The 16,290-nt window shown below is 58.4% G+C and overlaps 3 protein-coding genes across 5 annotated transcripts; all 3 read left to right on the top strand.

Annotated features, from left to right (window-relative positions):
• The first annotated feature begins 47 nt into the window (after positions 1 to 47).
• On the top strand, positions 48 to 7,143 carry NAGLU (N-acetyl-alpha-glucosaminidase). The gene is made up of 6 exons (XM_053917949.2): positions 48 to 443; positions 1,729 to 1,876; positions 2,756 to 2,902; positions 3,290 to 3,375; positions 4,383 to 4,639; positions 5,698 to 7,143. Exons 1-6 carry the CDS (start codon positions 58 to 60, stop codon positions 6,906 to 6,908), a joined length of 2,235 nt encoding a protein of 744 aa, XP_053773924.1. The 5' UTR covers positions 48 to 57; the 3' UTR covers positions 6,909 to 7,143.
• Positions 7,144 to 7,285: 142 nt separating this feature from the next.
• HSD17B1 (hydroxysteroid 17-beta dehydrogenase 1) lies at positions 7,286 to 9,559 on the top strand. Its single transcript, XM_024553962.3, has 6 exons — positions 7,286 to 7,754; positions 7,874 to 8,041; positions 8,183 to 8,362; positions 8,468 to 8,561; positions 9,052 to 9,229; positions 9,320 to 9,559. The coding sequence occupies exons 1-6, from the start codon at positions 7,658 to 7,660 to the stop codon at positions 9,557 to 9,559; spliced, it is 957 nt and encodes a 318-aa protein (XP_024409730.2). The 5' UTR covers positions 7,286 to 7,657.
• Positions 9,560 to 11,344: 1,785 nt separating this feature from the next.
• On the top strand, positions 11,345 to 15,563 carry COASY (Coenzyme A synthase). Of its 3 annotated transcripts, none has more exons than XM_045189954.3 (10): positions 11,345 to 11,473; positions 11,860 to 12,570; positions 13,190 to 13,404; positions 13,695 to 13,826; positions 13,960 to 14,146; positions 14,231 to 14,295; positions 14,470 to 14,554; positions 14,730 to 14,827; positions 14,923 to 15,069; positions 15,170 to 15,563. In XM_045189954.3, exons 2-10 carry the CDS (start codon positions 11,871 to 11,873, stop codon positions 15,209 to 15,211), a joined length of 1,671 nt encoding a protein of 556 aa, XP_045045889.2. In that variant the 5' UTR covers positions 11,345 to 11,473; positions 11,860 to 11,870; the 3' UTR covers positions 15,212 to 15,563. The 3 variants fall into 3 exon arrangements, with proteins under 3 accessions (XP_045045889.2, XP_045045888.2, XP_024409285.3); XM_045189953.2 differs by having other exon boundaries at positions 13,957 to 14,146; positions 15,170 to 15,562; XM_024553517.3 differs by lacking the exon at positions 11,345 to 11,473 and having other exon boundaries at positions 11,861 to 12,570; positions 13,957 to 14,146.
• Positions 15,564 to 16,290: the final 727 nt, after the last annotated feature.

A 16,290-nucleotide genomic window follows, 5' to 3' on the forward strand; every position in this document is an offset into this window, starting at 1 on the left:
CCCCTACGTCCGAGTCTCGCATTGGTTTTTCCATGGGCGGGCTGACACCGCTGGACCATGGAGGTGGTGGCGGTGGCCACGGCCCTGGGGTTCCTGCTACTGGCCGTGCAGGGTGCCCCGGCAGGGGATGAGGCCCGGGAGGCAGAGGCCGTGCGGGCGCTGCTGGAGCGGCTGCTGGGGCCCGGGCCAGCGGCCGCCTTCTCGGTGTCGGTGAAGCGCTCCCTGGCGGCCGAGTCCGGCCTGGACACTTACCGCCTGAGCGGCGGCGGCTCTGGGGCGCAGGTGCGGGTGCTCGGCTCCACGGGCGTAGCTGCTGCCGCGGGGCTGCACCGCTACCTGCGTGACTTCTGCGGCTGCCACGTGGCCTGGTCGGGCTCTCAGCTGCACCTGCCGCAGCCGCTGCCCGCCTTGCCGGAGGAGCTGACCGAGGCCACGCCCAACAGGTACCGGCGGGACCCGCCCGTCGGCTCCCGGAACGCTGCCTCTAGCCTCCTGCCCGCACGCACACCTCGCTCAAGTCCCTCCCCACCCCAGCGCTGGGCTGGTAGAAAGCGCTAGCCTTAGGGCCGCACACCTCTGGCTTCAGATCCCAGCTCTGCTTTGTCCAGCTAACTCAAAAAGAATCTAGAAGCTTTGGGTAGAAATAAATGATAAAGGTTTATTCCAGGGTCTTAGGGTTTATAAACTGGAAACACAAATAAGCAATAATCAAGAGTGTTTCCAAGAAGAAAGAAACGCTAAGAGTTCTTACAGTAAAAGGTACATTTTCCCAAGATCAGACGAGATGGGGGCGTGTTCAGGGCACTAGCTGTAAAAGGTGCATTCTTGAGAAGAATCATCTTGCACTCAACCTCTGGGTGGGTCCCAGGTAATCCTGTGGAGTGGATATGACCATTTGTTCCTTAGTCCTTCAGGAATAATCCAAGCGTTATCAGGAGGTTTGCTGTATATCCAAACATTGGTGCAGGACAGGAAAGATCAAAAGTCTAGTTCCCAGATGAGTTAAAACAAGAACAGAGTATGTCTCCCCACGTCGCAACCTACTTGATTTACGCAATTTAGCAGCTTGAACATAGTGACTGCGCTTCACTACTCACTCCACTCCTCAGCCTCTAAAAGCTGTGTGTCCTCGAGCAAGTCACTTTGCCTCTCCGAGCCTTGGTCGGCTCATCTGAAAAATGGAGACAATGACCTCTACCGTGCAGTGTTGGTTGAGGATTTGCATGGTGATGGGAGCAGGATTTGCATAATTGGTGATCAGTAAATGCCATTTCTTTGCTTGCCCACCCTGTCTTCAAAGATGCTTACTGGGGAACAACCCACAGGCCTTTCACAGGCCTCTGTTCCAGCTCTTGCCTCACTGCATGGGGGTGATGTGTTCCCCCTTCCAAGACAGGGACCAGCTCTGCCAGACAGCACTTCAACGCTGTGCTAGGGACAACGCTGTGCATGGAGCAGGGACTCTGGGAGGGTTGAATGGAATGTGCTCTCTCAGATACAGCAGGACTCTTGAGCCCTGAAGGAGTGCTGGGGGCCGATGGGTGGGCACCTCAGAAGCTCAGGTCCTGAGTCTGAGCTCCACCTGGGGTAGATCCCCAAGTGAAGCAGTAGAGGGGCCACAGTTGGAACTCCTCCCCTCTGGGCTAGATCTGGGGTCCAGCGGCCCTCTGAGCTCTTCCAGGACTGTGGGCATCAGGGACACACCCCAGCTCACACCCCTGCCCGCAGGTACCGCTATTACCAGAACGTGTGCACACAAAGCTACTCCTTCGCGTGGTGGGACTGGGCCCGCTGGGAGCAGGAGATTGACTGGATGGCTCTGAATGGCATCAACCTGGCGCTGGCCTGGAGCGGCCAGGAGGCCATCTGGCAGCGGGTACGTGCCCAGGGCATAGGTGACCCCAGGGGACCCAGCCCTATCACCATCCCCACCCCCACATCAGCACAGCGTCTGGCGCAGGGATCATAAGGGCCCAGGAAGTGGCTATGGTGTGCGCGATGGCTCCAGCCCTCAGCAAACCTGCAAACTGCGGCTCCCACTGCTGAGACAAACATCGGAACACGTATGGAGAGCAGGACCCCAGCACGCTGCTGTTAACAGTTTGAGAAGTCAGGGCCCCCCGCCCCATGCCCCCCCGCCATGTCCACTCAGTCTTCTGCTTCTGCAGATTCTGTCTCATTGGCAGTTCCTGACCTGCCTCATCCTCGTCATCCTTAGTCATGGCCCTAGTTCAGGCTCTCATGCCCCCCTTCCTGGGCACCCACAAGAGCCTCTGAACAGGCCTCTTGACTCTCGGCTTTCTGCTAGCCAGAGTGCCCCTTTTCTGAAATGCGAATTGGTTCAGACCTTCCACTAACACACTCAGGAGCGTGCCATGGTCTTCTGTCTTTGCCAGACCCGAGAGCTTCCACCCCTGGGCCCTCTGGGCTCTGGCTGAACCTTGGGGTGCTTAGGCTCCCCACAGAGCTCTCCTCACCCATCACTCTAGCCAGCCTTGCTTCATGAGGTTTCCTAAGACCCCTTCCTCGTTTGGGGGAGAGCCCCTTTGTGCCCAGGACACCCGTGTGACAAGGGTGACATATTAGTAAACTCACCAGTTCACAGATCTCTTTCTACTGAACTGTGGGCTCCTCGCAGGTGGGGGTTGCATTTTGTCTGAGTAACTGTAGGCCACAGCACAGAGAAGAGGTGAGTGAGTGTTCAGTGAATGGAGATCAGTGTATTTATGTGTATGGGGATTGCCTTCCTCTGCAGGTGTACCTGGCCTTGGGCCTGACCCAGTCAGAGATCGATGAGTATTTCACTGGTCCTGCCTTCCTGGCCTGGGGGCGCATGGGCAACCTGCACACCTGGGGTGGCCCCCTGCCCCACTCCTGGCACCTCAAGCAGCTTTACCTGCAGGTAAAATAATGCCAAAGGGGCCATGGCTGGTGTGACTCAGTGGATTGAGCACCAGCCTGCAAACCAAAAGGTAATAGGTTCGATTCCCAGTCAGGAGACATGTCTGGGTTGTGGGTCAGGTCTCCAGTTGGGGGTGCATGAGAGACAATTCATCTTTGTTTCTCTCCTTCTTTTTCTCCCTTACCTTCTCTCTAAAAGTAAATAATTACAATCTAATAGTAGGGAAGGGAGGGCACAGAATTGGGCTAGACAGTAACAAGCCTAGGGAAGGTGGTATCTGGCCAGGTGTCAAGGCTCTTAGCTGGGCCCTAAGGACTCTGTGCCCTGGGGGAGTAAGGGCCTCGCATCCCGGGCCACAATCACCAGCTCCTCCTCCATCCTCCTCAGCATCGGATCCTGGACCGAATGCGCTCCTTCGGCATGATCCCCGTGTTGCCGGCATTTGCAGGGCACGTCCCCAAGGCTATAACCAGGTGAGGCTCCCCCCACCCTCACCCACTCAGCTCAGAGATGGAATTTATCTTCTCCTGTGAGACATGGTTTAAAGAAAAACTGAAGCTCTGGACGTGACCCTGCCTCAATTCCTGGCCCTGCCACCCACTAGCCACGTGACCCTGGACAGATCATGTGATCGCTCTGTGCCCCAGCTGCCTCCCTTGTAAAATACGAGTATGCGTAGCTTGGGATGGAGTCTTAGCAAAAGGCAGCTCTACGAGTGGTAGTTGGGGTGCACTGGTCTCTGCCCTTCTGGCCCCTCTGTGCTACCCCTCCTCCTCTCCTGTGGTTGGAAAAATGCTTCAAGGCCCAGCTGAGCCCTCCCCTCCCTCAGGCAGTCCTGCTGGCACCCCCAGTGGTGGTTGACACTTCCTTCATGCCCATGAGCACCATTTCCTCCACTGTCACGGTGCTCAGTGTGTGCTGCTGGCCTCGCTGGCTGCCCCTTCGTCTCTCCAACCCGGGAGGCAGGAGCCTCGTGCACACAGGCAGTGAATGTGTGTCGGGCTGTCTGGGGCTGCCAGACCAGGCTCTGTGCTGGGCCCTGGGGGGACAGGGACCCAGATGCACTGAGTTCCTGCCCCTGGTGGGAGGTAGGTTGGCCAGGGGAGGGGGGACTGCAGTACAGAGGGCCCACTTGTCTGTCAAGGTCATTTCCGCCTGGGGAAGGGGGCAGCAAGGGCTCAGAGGGGTGGCAGTACTGGGCCAGACCTTGGAAAGCGAGTGCTGCTTGTTGCAGACAGTGGGAGAGGAGAGACAGCAAAAGCTTTCCAGACAAACCTAAAAGCTGTCAAGGCGTAACCAGCTGGATACACAGGGAGGGAGGAGGAAAGGACTCCAGGCCTGGGGCACACAGTATGTGCAAAGGCACGGAGGCAGGAGAGACCAGGATGAGTCCCAGGAGCTGAAGGGGGGTTAATGAGACTGGTGATGAATACTGTGTCGGCCTCCAGTAAATGTCTGGACTGTTCTCACCCCCAACTAGGGTGTTCCCTCGGGTCAATGTCACCCAGATGGGCAGCTGGGGGCACTTCAACTGCTCCTACTCCTGCTCCTTCCTTCTGGCTCCGCAAGACCCCCTGTTCCCTATTGTGGGGAGCCTCTTCCTGCGGGAGCTGACCAAAGAGTTTGGCACCGATCACATCTACGGGGCTGACACTTTCAATGAGATGCAGCCCCCGTCCTCCGAGCCCTCCTACCTCACCGCAGCCACTGCCGCCGTCTACCAGGCCATGACCACAGGTTTGGCGCCAGCGGGAGGCGGGGAACGGGAGCTCCTGGGCCCTCAGGGGTGGGGCTGGGAACAGGGACTGGGAATAACACCAGACTCTGACGCTAAGCACTTTATGGTTTGCATGCAACCATCATCTCACTCGATCACCCTGGCTGAGAGGGGCCTCTGAGCTCATGCTCTGGCACAGCCCCCGTCTGCCTGTGCGACTTGTGACAAGTCACCTCCTTCCTGGTGCCTCAGTTGCTTCGTCTGTGACGTGGGGCTTCCTCAGGAGTAGAAGGATGCCCGGCCCAGAGTAAAGTGTCGATAAATGCGGGCTATTGAAAATACAGGGGTGGGCAAAAGTAGGTTTGCAGTTGTGACGCAAATGACAAAATAATAAATAATAATACAAGAACAAACCCTGTGTTACAAGTACTCACAACTGTAAACCTACTTTTGCCCACCCCGTATTTTATTTGGTCTCTACCTCCAAGCTGAGGTACTTAACGCGGGCCAGAGATCGGAGAATGTGCCCAAAGCTGTGAGGTGCCCTTCCTGGAGCACCAACGTGAACCAAGCGTTCCTTCCTGCTACCTACAGGGAAGGGAGGACTGGAGCCAGGTCAGGAGGGGCTCGGGGGTGGCCTCTCTGGCACACAGGAGGGGAGCCGGTTGGCTCAGGGCTCCATGAGCAGCGCTGCCCCCAGTCTGATTGGGCCCAGGGCCTGTCAGATCTGCACATTCAACCTCCTCCCTACCCGCCCCCACGTTCTGAGTCAGATGACCAGGCTGGAGCCTAGGACCGTGTGTTTTAACCAGCCCTCCTTGTGATTCAGATGTTCCATAAGCTCGACAGGTTCCATTAGCACCTGTCTGGAGCTGCCAGCTCGGGGAGAACGAGAGAGGAAGGGTGTGTGTGAGGAAGTGCCCTGCTGGTTGGGGGTACAGGGGAAAGGGGTGCCTGTGACAGTCACTTCACTTCTCAGGACCTCTGTTTCCTCATCTGTAGAATGGGGTGAATATTCCCTTGACCTCTCCGCTCTTCTCATCACCTCTCTTCTCTGCCCCCACCCCCCCAACCACAGTGGACCCTGATGCTGTATGGCTCCTCCAAGGCTGGCTCTTCCAGCACCAGCCCCAGTTCTGGGGCCCTGCGCAGGTGGGGGCGGTACTCAGGGCAGTGCCCCGTGGCCGCCTCCTGGTTCTGGACCTGTTTGCTGAGAGCCAGCCCGTGTACAACCGCACGGCCTCCTTCCAGGGCCAGCCCTTCATCTGGTGCATGCTGCATAACTTTGGTGGCAACCACGGCCTGTTTGGGGCCCTGGAGGCTGTGAACCGAGGCCCTGCGGCCGCCCGCCTCTTCCCCAACTCCACCATGGCAGGCACGGGCATGGCCCCTGAAGGCATCGAGCAGAACGAAGTGGTCTACGCCCTCATGGCTGAGCTGGGCTGGCGGAAGGACCCAGTGACAGATTTGGGGGCCTGGGTGACCAGCTTTGCAGCCCGGCGGTATGGGGTCTCCCACGGGGGCGCGGAGGCAGCATGGAGGCTACTTCTCAGGAGCGTCTACAACTGCTCCGGCGACGCCTGCAGTGGCCACAATCGCAGCCCACTCGTCAGGCGGCCATCCCTCCAGATGGCTACCACGGTCTGGTACAACCGATCGGACGTGTTTGAGGCCTGGAGGCTGCTGCTGACAGCCATCCCCACCCTGGCCGCCAGCCCGGCCTTCCGCTACGACCTGGTGGACGTCAGTCGCCAGGCGGTCCAGGAGCTGGTCAGCTTGTACTACGAGGAGGTGAGGACTGCCTACCTGAGCAAGGAGCTGGTTCCCCTGCTGAGGGCAGCAGGCATCCTGGCCTACGAGCTTCTGCCCTCACTGGACGGTATACTGGCCAGTGACAGTCACTTCCTGCTGGGCCGCCAGCTGGAGCAGGCCCGGGCCGCGGCGGTCAGCGAGGCCGAGGCCCGCTTCTATGAACAGAACAGCCGCTACCAGCTGACGCTTTGGGGGCCGGAGGGCAACATTCTCGACTACGCCAACAAGCAGCTGGCAGGACTGGTGGCCGACTACTACACCCCCCGCTGGCGCCTCTTCTTGGACATGCTGGTTGAGAGCCTGGTCCAAGGCGCCCCCTTCCAACAGCACCAGTTCGATAAGAACGCCTTCCAGCTGGAGCAGACCTTTGTCCTCAACACACGGAGGTACCCTGACCAGCCCCAAGGTGACACCGTGGACCTGGCCAAGGAGCTCTTCCTCAAATATTACCCCCGGTGGGTGGCTGGCTCCTTGTGACAGATTAACCACCCGTGGGCCATTTCCCCTCCAAACCCCAGGCCCATGCAGGTTCCCAGGGTCTGGAGCTGGGCGGGTGTCACTGGAGGTCCCCAGGCCTGGGAGAAGGAAGTCAAGACCTGCCAGTCAGATCTGGGGAAGGAGATTTGGAGGGAAGTGATCTGCCCTCCCCCACCACCCCAAATTTGGGGTCGAAGTACTGTTTTAATACAACTTAATAAACTGGTGAATTGCCTGGGCCTGTCTGTCTGAATGTCACTGCTACGGTGCCTGGAGGGCCAGGGTTATAGCACAGACCCAGCGTGAGGCTGCTGTTCTCCCCGCCCTTTGCCCTAGTCGCCCCATTTTTAATACTGATCCCTGACCTTTGACCTAAAGTGCCTTCCCAAATCATCTCCTTTCACGCTGTCAGTAGCAAACTGTGGAAACTACAGTCGTCCCTGTGGGAAGATCTGCCCGGGGCTCTCGGTGCCCGCCCGGGAGCCTTCACCTCCCGATTGCAAAGTTCCGCCCTGCCTCTGACCAGCAATGGGGAAGGGTGTTCCAAGCAGTGGCCTCATCTTTGCCTTGACCTTAGAGCAGAGTGGGGAGATCAGCCAAGGACCTCTGGAGGGTTCAGCCTTGAGGTGGTGCTGAAGACACAACAAGGGGCGGAGACCTCTGCAGGCATGGGCGGGGCAGAGCACATGTTATCTTGTCCAGAGAGGAGAGCCTGACACTTCCTGAGCCTCTCCCACCCACCTCTCCCCATGGACCGCACTGTGGTGCTCATCACCGGCTGCTCCTCCGGCATCGGCCTGCACCTGGCCGTGCGTCTGGCGTCAGACCCATCACGGAGCTTCAAAGGTACATGAGGGGATTTGTGTGGAAAGACGGAAAGACGAGGGAGCGGCCCTGGGTCCAAGAGAATCTGGGTAAGTTAAGCAGAACATTCAGATCCTCGTTTCCTCCCCCCCTGCCTCCAGTGTATGCCACTCTCCGGGACCTGAGCACGCAGGGCCCGCTGTGGGAGGCAGCTGAGTCCCAAGGGTGTCCCCCCGGCTCCCTGGAGACATTGCAGCTGGATGTGCAGGATGCAGACTCCGTGGCCACAGCCAGAGCACATGTGGCCGAGGGCCGCGTGGACGTGTTGGGTGAGCCTCCCCAAAACGCATGCCAGAGCCTTCCCTGCCCTGTGTCCAGACGTAGGTGTCCGGAGGCCCGGGGAGCACCAGGGGTCCGGCTGGGGCGGAGGGCGGTGTGTGAGGCACATGGAGTTAGACCTCTCCCCACAGTGTGCAACGCTGGCCAGGGCCTGCTCGGGCCACTGGAGGTGCATTCAGCTGACGCTGTGAGCTCTGTGCTGAACGTGAACTTGGTCGGGATGGTGCGGGTGCTTCAGGCCTTCCTGCCAGACATGAAGCGCCGTCGCTCAGGACGCATATTGGTCACCGGGAGCATGGGAGGCTTGATGGGTGAGTGGAAGGGGCCTGGCAGGGTGAGAGGGACACCGGCCCGCAGCCCTCTCTCTGCAGATGCGTGCCCCTCCGCCTCTCAGCAGCCTCGTCTTCCCTCAATAGGGCTGCCCTTCAACGATGTTTACTGTGCCAGCAAGTTCGCGATCGAAGGTTTATGTGAGAGTCTGGCGGTTCTGCTGCTGCCCTTCAGGGTCCAGTGAGTCACTGCCCTGCCCCTGGAGCCCTCTGAAGCCCGACTTTGGGAACCCCCACATCCTGTCTCCTTTCGTTGGAGCTGCTCCTAGGCGGGCTCCCTGCCCGCCCCCCACCCCCAACTGCAGCCCATATTTGTTGTGTGCCAGGCACTGTTCTGGGCCCACGGCACATGTACGACCTAGTTAGTGAGGTGTCTATTACTATTGGGAAGCTCTGGTCCAGAGAGGTTCGCTGACTACCTCAGGGTCACACAGCACATTTCCCAGCCAAGTTGGAATTCTGATTTCAGAGCCACTCTCACAGCCTCAGATGGATGTGAAAGCCTCTCTCGGGCAGCGAACCCCTTTTCAAGTGCTCGCTCTCTAACCACCTGCCCCTTCCCACCCTCCTTCCCCGTGCGGCCTGGTAGCAGGGGGCTGGGGGCCAGGCCGGGGGCCCTGCCCTCATTGGCCCTTAGCCCACTCGCTGCTCTGCTGCTCTCTGGTCGGCAGTATGAGCCTCATCGAGTGCGGCCCCGTGCGCACCGCCTTCCAGGAAAAGTTCCAGGACGGCCTCCGCGTGGTGCTGGACAATGTAGACGCCCAGACCCGAAACCTCTTCTCCCAATACCAGCGCCACAGCAAGCAGGTCTTCCGCGAGAAGGCGCAGGACCCAGAGGAAGTGACAGAGGTGGGTGCCAGGCAGGGCTCCCGGAGCTGGGGGCGGCAGGCGAGACCTCGTACCCAGTGCCCGCTAACACACTTCCTCCCTCCTCCACAGGTCTTCCTCACGGCGCTGCGCGATCCGCAGCCCGCCCTGCGCTACTTCAGCTCTGAGCGCATCCTGCCCTTGATGCGGCTGCGCCTCGCCGACCCCAGCGGCTGCAGCTACGTCGCTGCCATGCACCGCTCAGTGTTCAGTGACAAGCCCACCAAGGGTCGAGACGGTGCCGGAACCGAGGCCGGAGCTGGGGAACTGGGGGACCCTGAGCTCAGCGCACCTCGAGCCACCCCACAATAAAGGCCTGGTCCCCATGGTCTCCTTCTGTCTCCTTTGCGTCCCCGGGGATGTGCGGTTCTGGAAAATGGGGCAGAACTGCACCGCGAGGGGGCAATCTGGAAAGACCTTGTTAGCCCAGGTTACACCTACCGGGAAACCTCCTGGGATGAGGGAAGAGCTAGCCAGGGTCACGCCTCAAGTCCACTGCTCTTACCTGCAGCAGTAGGAGTTAGGCGGACTTGCGGGGTGTGGGGGTGGGGAGCAGTCTGGTTGTGACTTGGCCACTAGTCATGGGACCTTGGGCAAGTCCTCTACCCTTTGGGAGCCTATTTTCTCATCTGTACAATGGGTATGACACCTGTGTCACGGGTCAGAGTAAGAATTAATCGAGACGATGCCTGAAAGTGCTGGCATAGAGGTCTTCATGGCAGGCATGGGTATTATTACTACCAGTGGTGTGACTGGTTTTATAACTGTAGTCCCATGCAGAAGCCAGACGTGGAAAGAAGAAGTAAGGCCAAGTGAATTAAAAGGAAACAGCCCCACTCACCCTTCACCTTGCCCCCTTCCCTGGGCAAAACTCAGGGGGAGAGATCCCCAAGAGCCCAGAAGCTGCCTCTCACCGGGAGGTTTAGCTGAAGCCCCGGGCCTGGCCCGTCCACCCAGCGGCCTGTCCTCCTTCCTGAGGTCAGCCAGAGAAGGTGGAGTGAGTGGCAGGAGCCCCTGAAAGGGCCTGCGGGGTGTGGAGCCTGTCTCCTAACTCCCTCCCCAGCTGGGTGCTGGAGGGAGGGGTGGAGAACGGATGGAAACTGGGGGAGCAGGTTTCAGGCAGAGGAAAGGGGTAGGGGTGCCCTGGAGGGGATGGTACTGAGGGAGAGACGAGGAGAGGGGGAGGAGGACGACCGGGGGCCTGGCAGTGGGAATAGAGAGGAACCTACTGGGGTTCCTGGGGCTTTGTGTGGGACCTTGGGGCAAGGAGGCGCCGCTTCCTGACCTGCCCGTACTTCTAGAAAGTGGTCTGCTCTGAGCCTTTGGACTGCCTGCTTCTTCTGCTTCTCCGGGGGAAGGTTCAGGAAGGGGCCTCAGCTACCCTGTCCCTGCCTATGTCCCTGCCACAAACTACCTGAAATCTTTCCTGATGGCAACCTGGCTTCTCCCCTTCACGGAGTCTACCAATTCCAGCGTTCCCAGCACTCACTAGCTTCACAGTAAGCCCTCGGCTTCGGCTCCTGCCCGCTTTTGTCCCGACCCCTTTCATCCTCTGGCGGCGCTACGGAGCTCACACGCAGAGCTCTCCTCCGCCTCTCCCCTGCAAACTGGCGCGTCACTGGTTTTATGGGATATGTAGGGCATCCCACGGCGGCCTCGGAGTCACAATACATGGCATCCGTCATTACTTCCCTAAACGTTCCTGAAACATACAGGACCTCAATTTTCCCATCGGCGAAATGCGGACGTGGCCAGAGCTTTCCTGTGGCCGCCCACGTGAGGACCCTCGGACTGGGGGGGAGCAGGAGGACTCCAGGAACGCTGAGCCCTAATTTAAGCGTTACCTTGTGACCTCTCACTTCGGTCTCTGTAATTTATTAAGAAAGCCAGGTGTTCTGCCTTTGTAGTTGTGCCTTTGATGACCTGGCTGAAGCCAATTTTTCAGTCAGGGTCTGAAGGGCATTCGTGAAATGGGTTTTCAAGCTCGCTTTGTCCTCCTCTGCTCAGCCCCGGTGAGGCAGAGGTCTGGAGAGTAGGGTTCATTTCCCAAGCCTCCGAACTCCGCCCCGCCCCCTTTTAAATCTCGCGAGAGCGCTGTTCCAGACAGAAATGGCCTTTCTCCGTTTCCGTAGCGCGGAGTCACAGTTCCTAAATCAGTGTTTCCGGGTTGCATCTGGGGAAAGTCTTCAGCGGTGTTAAAAGTGGAACCAAACCCCGGAGATACCAGTAAGTGGGGGGCCTAGCCAAGCCTGACTGTTTGCTTTTAGTCCCCTCCTTTGATTCGTTGAAGACCCTGGTGAAGCTTAGCAGGAGGGCCCAAGATTTCTGGATCCCCAGCCCTATGACTCAGGGGCTCCTGTTCAGTTTCCTCTTCCAGGATTTAGATTCAGTTCAGCAAGTTCACCTTCCCGTCTTACAAATGAGGAAACCGAGTCTTACAGCACAGCCCCGAGGCGCTGCTTACTAAGCCCCGTCCCCTCCCATGTGTTCCTCTCGATTGGCACAGACCTCGCCCCTCTCCATGTCCCCTCCCTTGGGTCCAAGGTCCCCCACAGACATCAACCTCGGGCACACCCCCCTCAGTCTCCCTCTATTGGTCTCCCCTTCTACAGGCCTAGGCGGCATGGCCTTATTCCGGTCGGGCCTCCTGGTGCTGACGACGCCGCTGGCCTCCTTGGCCCCTCGCCTGGCGCCTCTCCTGACCTCCGCGGCCCGGTTGGTGAATCACACACTCTATGTACACCTGCAGCCGGGCATGAGCCTGGACGGCCCAGCTCAACCCCAGTCCAGCCCCGTGCAGGCCACGTTTGAGGTTCTCGATTTCATCACGCACTTATATGCTGGCGCCAACATGCACACGAACCTGGACATCAGAATCCTGCTGACCAATATCCGAACCAAGAGCACCTCCCACCCTCCCGCAGCCAGCTCAGTCCAGAACCTGGCCCACCCGCCGGAGGTGGTGCTGACTGACTTCCAGACCCTGGATGGAAGCCAGCACAACCCAGTCAAGCAGCAGCTAGAGCGTTATGCCACCAGCTGTTACAGTTGTTGTCCGCAACTTTCTTCCGTGCTACTACACCCCGATTATGAGCATGGGCAGCTGCCTGTGAAGCCCCTGGATGATCCCTTACCCTCCACCATTAGACCATCTTACCCCGTGGCCAGATCTCCAAAGCAGCCTGTGCGTGGCTACCGTCGAGGGGCTGTGGGTGGCACATTTGACCGCCTGCACAACGCCCACAAGGTGTTGCTCAGTGTCTCGTGTGTCCTGGCCCAGGAGCAGCTTGTGGTGGGAGTAGCAGACAAAGACCTGTTGAAGAGTGAGTGGGAGAGACACTGGATTAGGGTGGTGGAGAACCCCCAACACTCCTTGCACTCACCACTGCCAAGATTGAGAAAGGGTGGGGCCATCCATTACTTTCCACCCCTCCCAAACGTCACACACAGTGCCCCGCACTCAGTTGGTGCTAAGGAAATCTTGTTAAATGAGTAAAAGCAGCTTTCTCAGTGTGTGGCTTAGTCACCACTCAATCAGAATCCCCAAAGGTGGAACCAAGGAATCTGCACTTTAAACAAGGTCTCCAGGTGAGGAACCCTAAAGTTTGAGACCCTGGGAATAAATGGGTGAGTAAGTTGTAGGTAGCGGTGGCAGAGACAGTAAGAGGAGACTCGGGGATGATACGGTTCTTGAAAGTCTCCGTCTGGCTCTGGTGCCCACTGGTACTGCCAGTTCTCCCGACACATGCCAGCCCTTGCAGGGACTGTTGTGCTTCCCTGGTGCCTTCCTGTCGGAGCTTTCCCGTCACCGACCACTTCTCAGCTTAGCCCTTTCTTCCTGCCACCCGCCTCTGGAGATAGGATGCTTAGGGACACTCTTCCCCCAACTGGTCCATACTCTTCCCAGTAAAAAAGTCTCACTGTTCTGGGCTCCTTTCTCAGGCAAGTTGCTCCCTGAGCTGCTCCAACCCTACGCAGAGCGTGTGGAACATCTGAGTGAGTTCCTGGTGGACATCAAGCCCTCCTTGACTTTTGATATCATACCCCTGCTGGACCCCTATGGGCCTGCTGGCTCTGACCCCTCCCTGGAGTTCCTGGTGGTCAGCGAGGAGACCTATCGTGGGGGGATGGCCGTCAACCGCTTCCGCCTTGAGAATGTAACCCCCAAGGGAGATTGGCAGAGGGAGTGGATGGGGATGGGGAAGGCCTTTGTTGGGGGCGAGGGGGAGGGGAGGCTGTTCGAAGTACCATAACCCCAGACTTCAGAAGACAGGGCTCAAGGTGGTAGAAAGAAGCAAGGAGGAACTTGTTCCCAGGTTGTCCTCTGAGGCCAGTTCTACCTCTGGGGTAAGTAGGGGAGGATAAAGGGGACAAGTTGGGTGTCAGTGTCTGCCCTTCTTCATCTCAGCCCTCCTTCCCCCTCCTCACCCCTCCTCCTTTACTTCAGGGCCTGGAAGAGCTTGCCTTGTACCAGATCCAGCTACTGAAGGACCTAAGTCACAAGGAAAATGAAGAGGACAAAGTCAGCTCCTCCAGCTTCCGCCAGCGGATGCTGGGAAACCTGCTTCGGCCTCCACATGTAAGCATGTCCTCCCTTCCTCCCCACTGCTTGGGTGGGCTGGAAATGCTGGAAGGCAGAGACAGAAGGATTTAGCCCAAGCATGGGCCTGAGGACCCTGGTAACTGGGGTTCCTCTTATCTACCCCCAGAAGAGGCCCGAGCTCCCCCCGGGTCTCTATGTGATTGGGCTGACAGGCATCAGTGGCTCTGGGAAGAGCTCAATATCTCAGCGGCTGAAGGGCCTGGGGGCATTCATCATCGACAGTGACCAACTGGGCCATCGGGCCTATGCCCCAGGTGGTCCTGCCTACCAGCCTGTGTTGGAAACCTTTGGAACAGGTAATAACTGGACAGAACTGAAGGAGGCCTCAAGTGGGGAGATGGCCTGGTCTCCTTGCCCAGTTCTCTGTCTCTGTCATCTAGATATTCTCCATAAAGATGGCACCATCAACAGGAAGGTCCTGGGCAGTCGGGTTTTTGGCAACAAGGTAAATGCACACCCTCCAGAGGTTCTCAGCTGCTATAGACCCAGGGGTTGGGGCCCAGTGGACCTCTCTGGTCTGGCTCAAAATGCCAGTTCCCATTCATCTGTCCCAACTACCTCATCTCTTGGGCTGGCTCCGTCTCCAACCACTGCCCACTCCCTCTATCCTGCTCCTCAGAAGCAGCTGAAGATGCTCACGGACATCATGTGGCCAGTTATCGCAAAGCTGGCCCGAGAGGAGATAGACCTCGCTGTGTCTGAGGGTGAGTGGGAGGGATGATGGGAGTGGCTGAGGGATGCAGTTAAGCACATGCTTTTCCTAAGAGTTTCCCCACTCCAAGCCAGACCATCCCCTTTGCCAGGAGCTGTGTTTCATTGGCTCTCTGACTGGTAGCAAGCGGCAGGGTACCGCTGGCAGTGACTAGGGTCTCCCTATAGGAAAGCAGGTATGCGTGATTGAAGCCGCCATGCTACTTGAAGCCGGCTGGCAGAACATGGTGCATGAGGTGTGGACCGTTGTCATCCCTGAGACTGAGGTATCTGGAGCCCACTTGCCACCCATCTCCACTGCAGACTGCAGACTGCGTCCACTCTAAGCCAGCCGTCCAACAAATGTCATGTCTGTGTCCAGGCTGTAAGACGAATTGTGGAGAGGGATGGCCTGAGTGAGGCCGCAGCTCAAAGCCGGCTGCAGAGCCAGATGAACGGGCAGCAGCTTGTGGACCAGAGCCACGTGGTGCTGAGCACCTTATGGGAGCCACATGTCACCCAGCGCCAGGTTGGTGCCCAGGGAAGGCTGGTTTGTGGGGATGGAGTCGCTAGTGGGTTCCTGTCTGACTCTGTCCTCCCTTCCTCCCAACATTCTGGCTTGCCCAAAGGTGGAGGAAGCCTGGGCCCTCCTGCAGAAGCGTATCCACTAGATGCCATCAGGCCATGGCTGATAATGCGTTTTCTGTGGGGCCAGATGGGCCCTTGGAGTTGATGAGAGATCCAGTGGTGAGAAGGAATGGGGGCTTCAATGCTCATCCTAGAGCTTGGGCCTACAGAGCTCTGAGCTAAGCAGGGCAGGGCAGGGCCTGGTGGACACGGGAAGCCTACGGAGCTTGCTGGCGTTTGGCCATCACTGAGGATGTGGTCCATAGGGGAACAGGCCCCTCTGGCATTCCAACCCCATTCTTGCCTACTGCTGCCTGTGATACTTGTGGCTGGGGTTGGGGTGGCGGGTCAGGGGGAGGCAATCACTGGAACTTTTAATACAATTAAAGGTGAATGATTGCAGGTGCTGCCTGTATGGTGTCTGCTTCCTGTTCTGATGCCTCTGCGTGTCTTTGGGACCCTTGAGCCACAAGTGCAGGGCTCAGGCCTGGCTGGACCCAGCAGTGCAGTGGCCTTTGGGCCTAGCCAGATGGAGGCCAGCCTTGGCCCTGTCACTGACTGACTGTGTGCATTTGGACAAGTTACACACTTTCTAGGCTCCTCAGTCTCCTTATCTGTAAAGTAGCATAACTTGGCCAACAGGCTCTTTGATAGCGTTAAGTCCACAAATACCCAGCCAGACGCTGGGCTGAGTGTGGGGAGGACCGGCCTTCAACAAGCCAGGCAGGCCTCTGCCAGCACAGAGCCTGCAGCCGGGTGAAGGGGGAGGAGGTGGCCAGTACTCCCAAGTGCGGGTGGCCTGGCGGGGAAAGGCGCCCCGGGAGTCGGATGGCCTAGCAGTGCAGGTAGGCACAACTATCTGCGACACTACTAGAACAAGCCTTTTGAAAGGACCCCATTTCACAGAATGTGCTTCATGTCGTCTACCCGAAAGAAGGAAGAGAATAACAGGGTGACAACCCCAAAACAACCCGAGCCAACCCAAACAACAGAGTTAGGCTGCTCCACACGATCCGGTCCCCCGCGCTGCGCATGCGCACCACCCTCGCCCCGCCCCTTACCTTTGGTCTCGGATTGGTGGGGTTAGGTCACATGGGCGCCCCTCGCTTTCCGCCCCCCCACC

The sequence above is a fragment of the Desmodus rotundus genome, unplaced genomic scaffold, assembly GCF_022682495.2.
Source record: "Desmodus rotundus isolate HL8 unplaced genomic scaffold, HLdesRot8A.1 manual_scaffold_540, whole genome shotgun sequence".
NCBI lineage: Eukaryota > Metazoa > Chordata > Mammalia > Chiroptera > Phyllostomidae > Desmodus > Desmodus rotundus.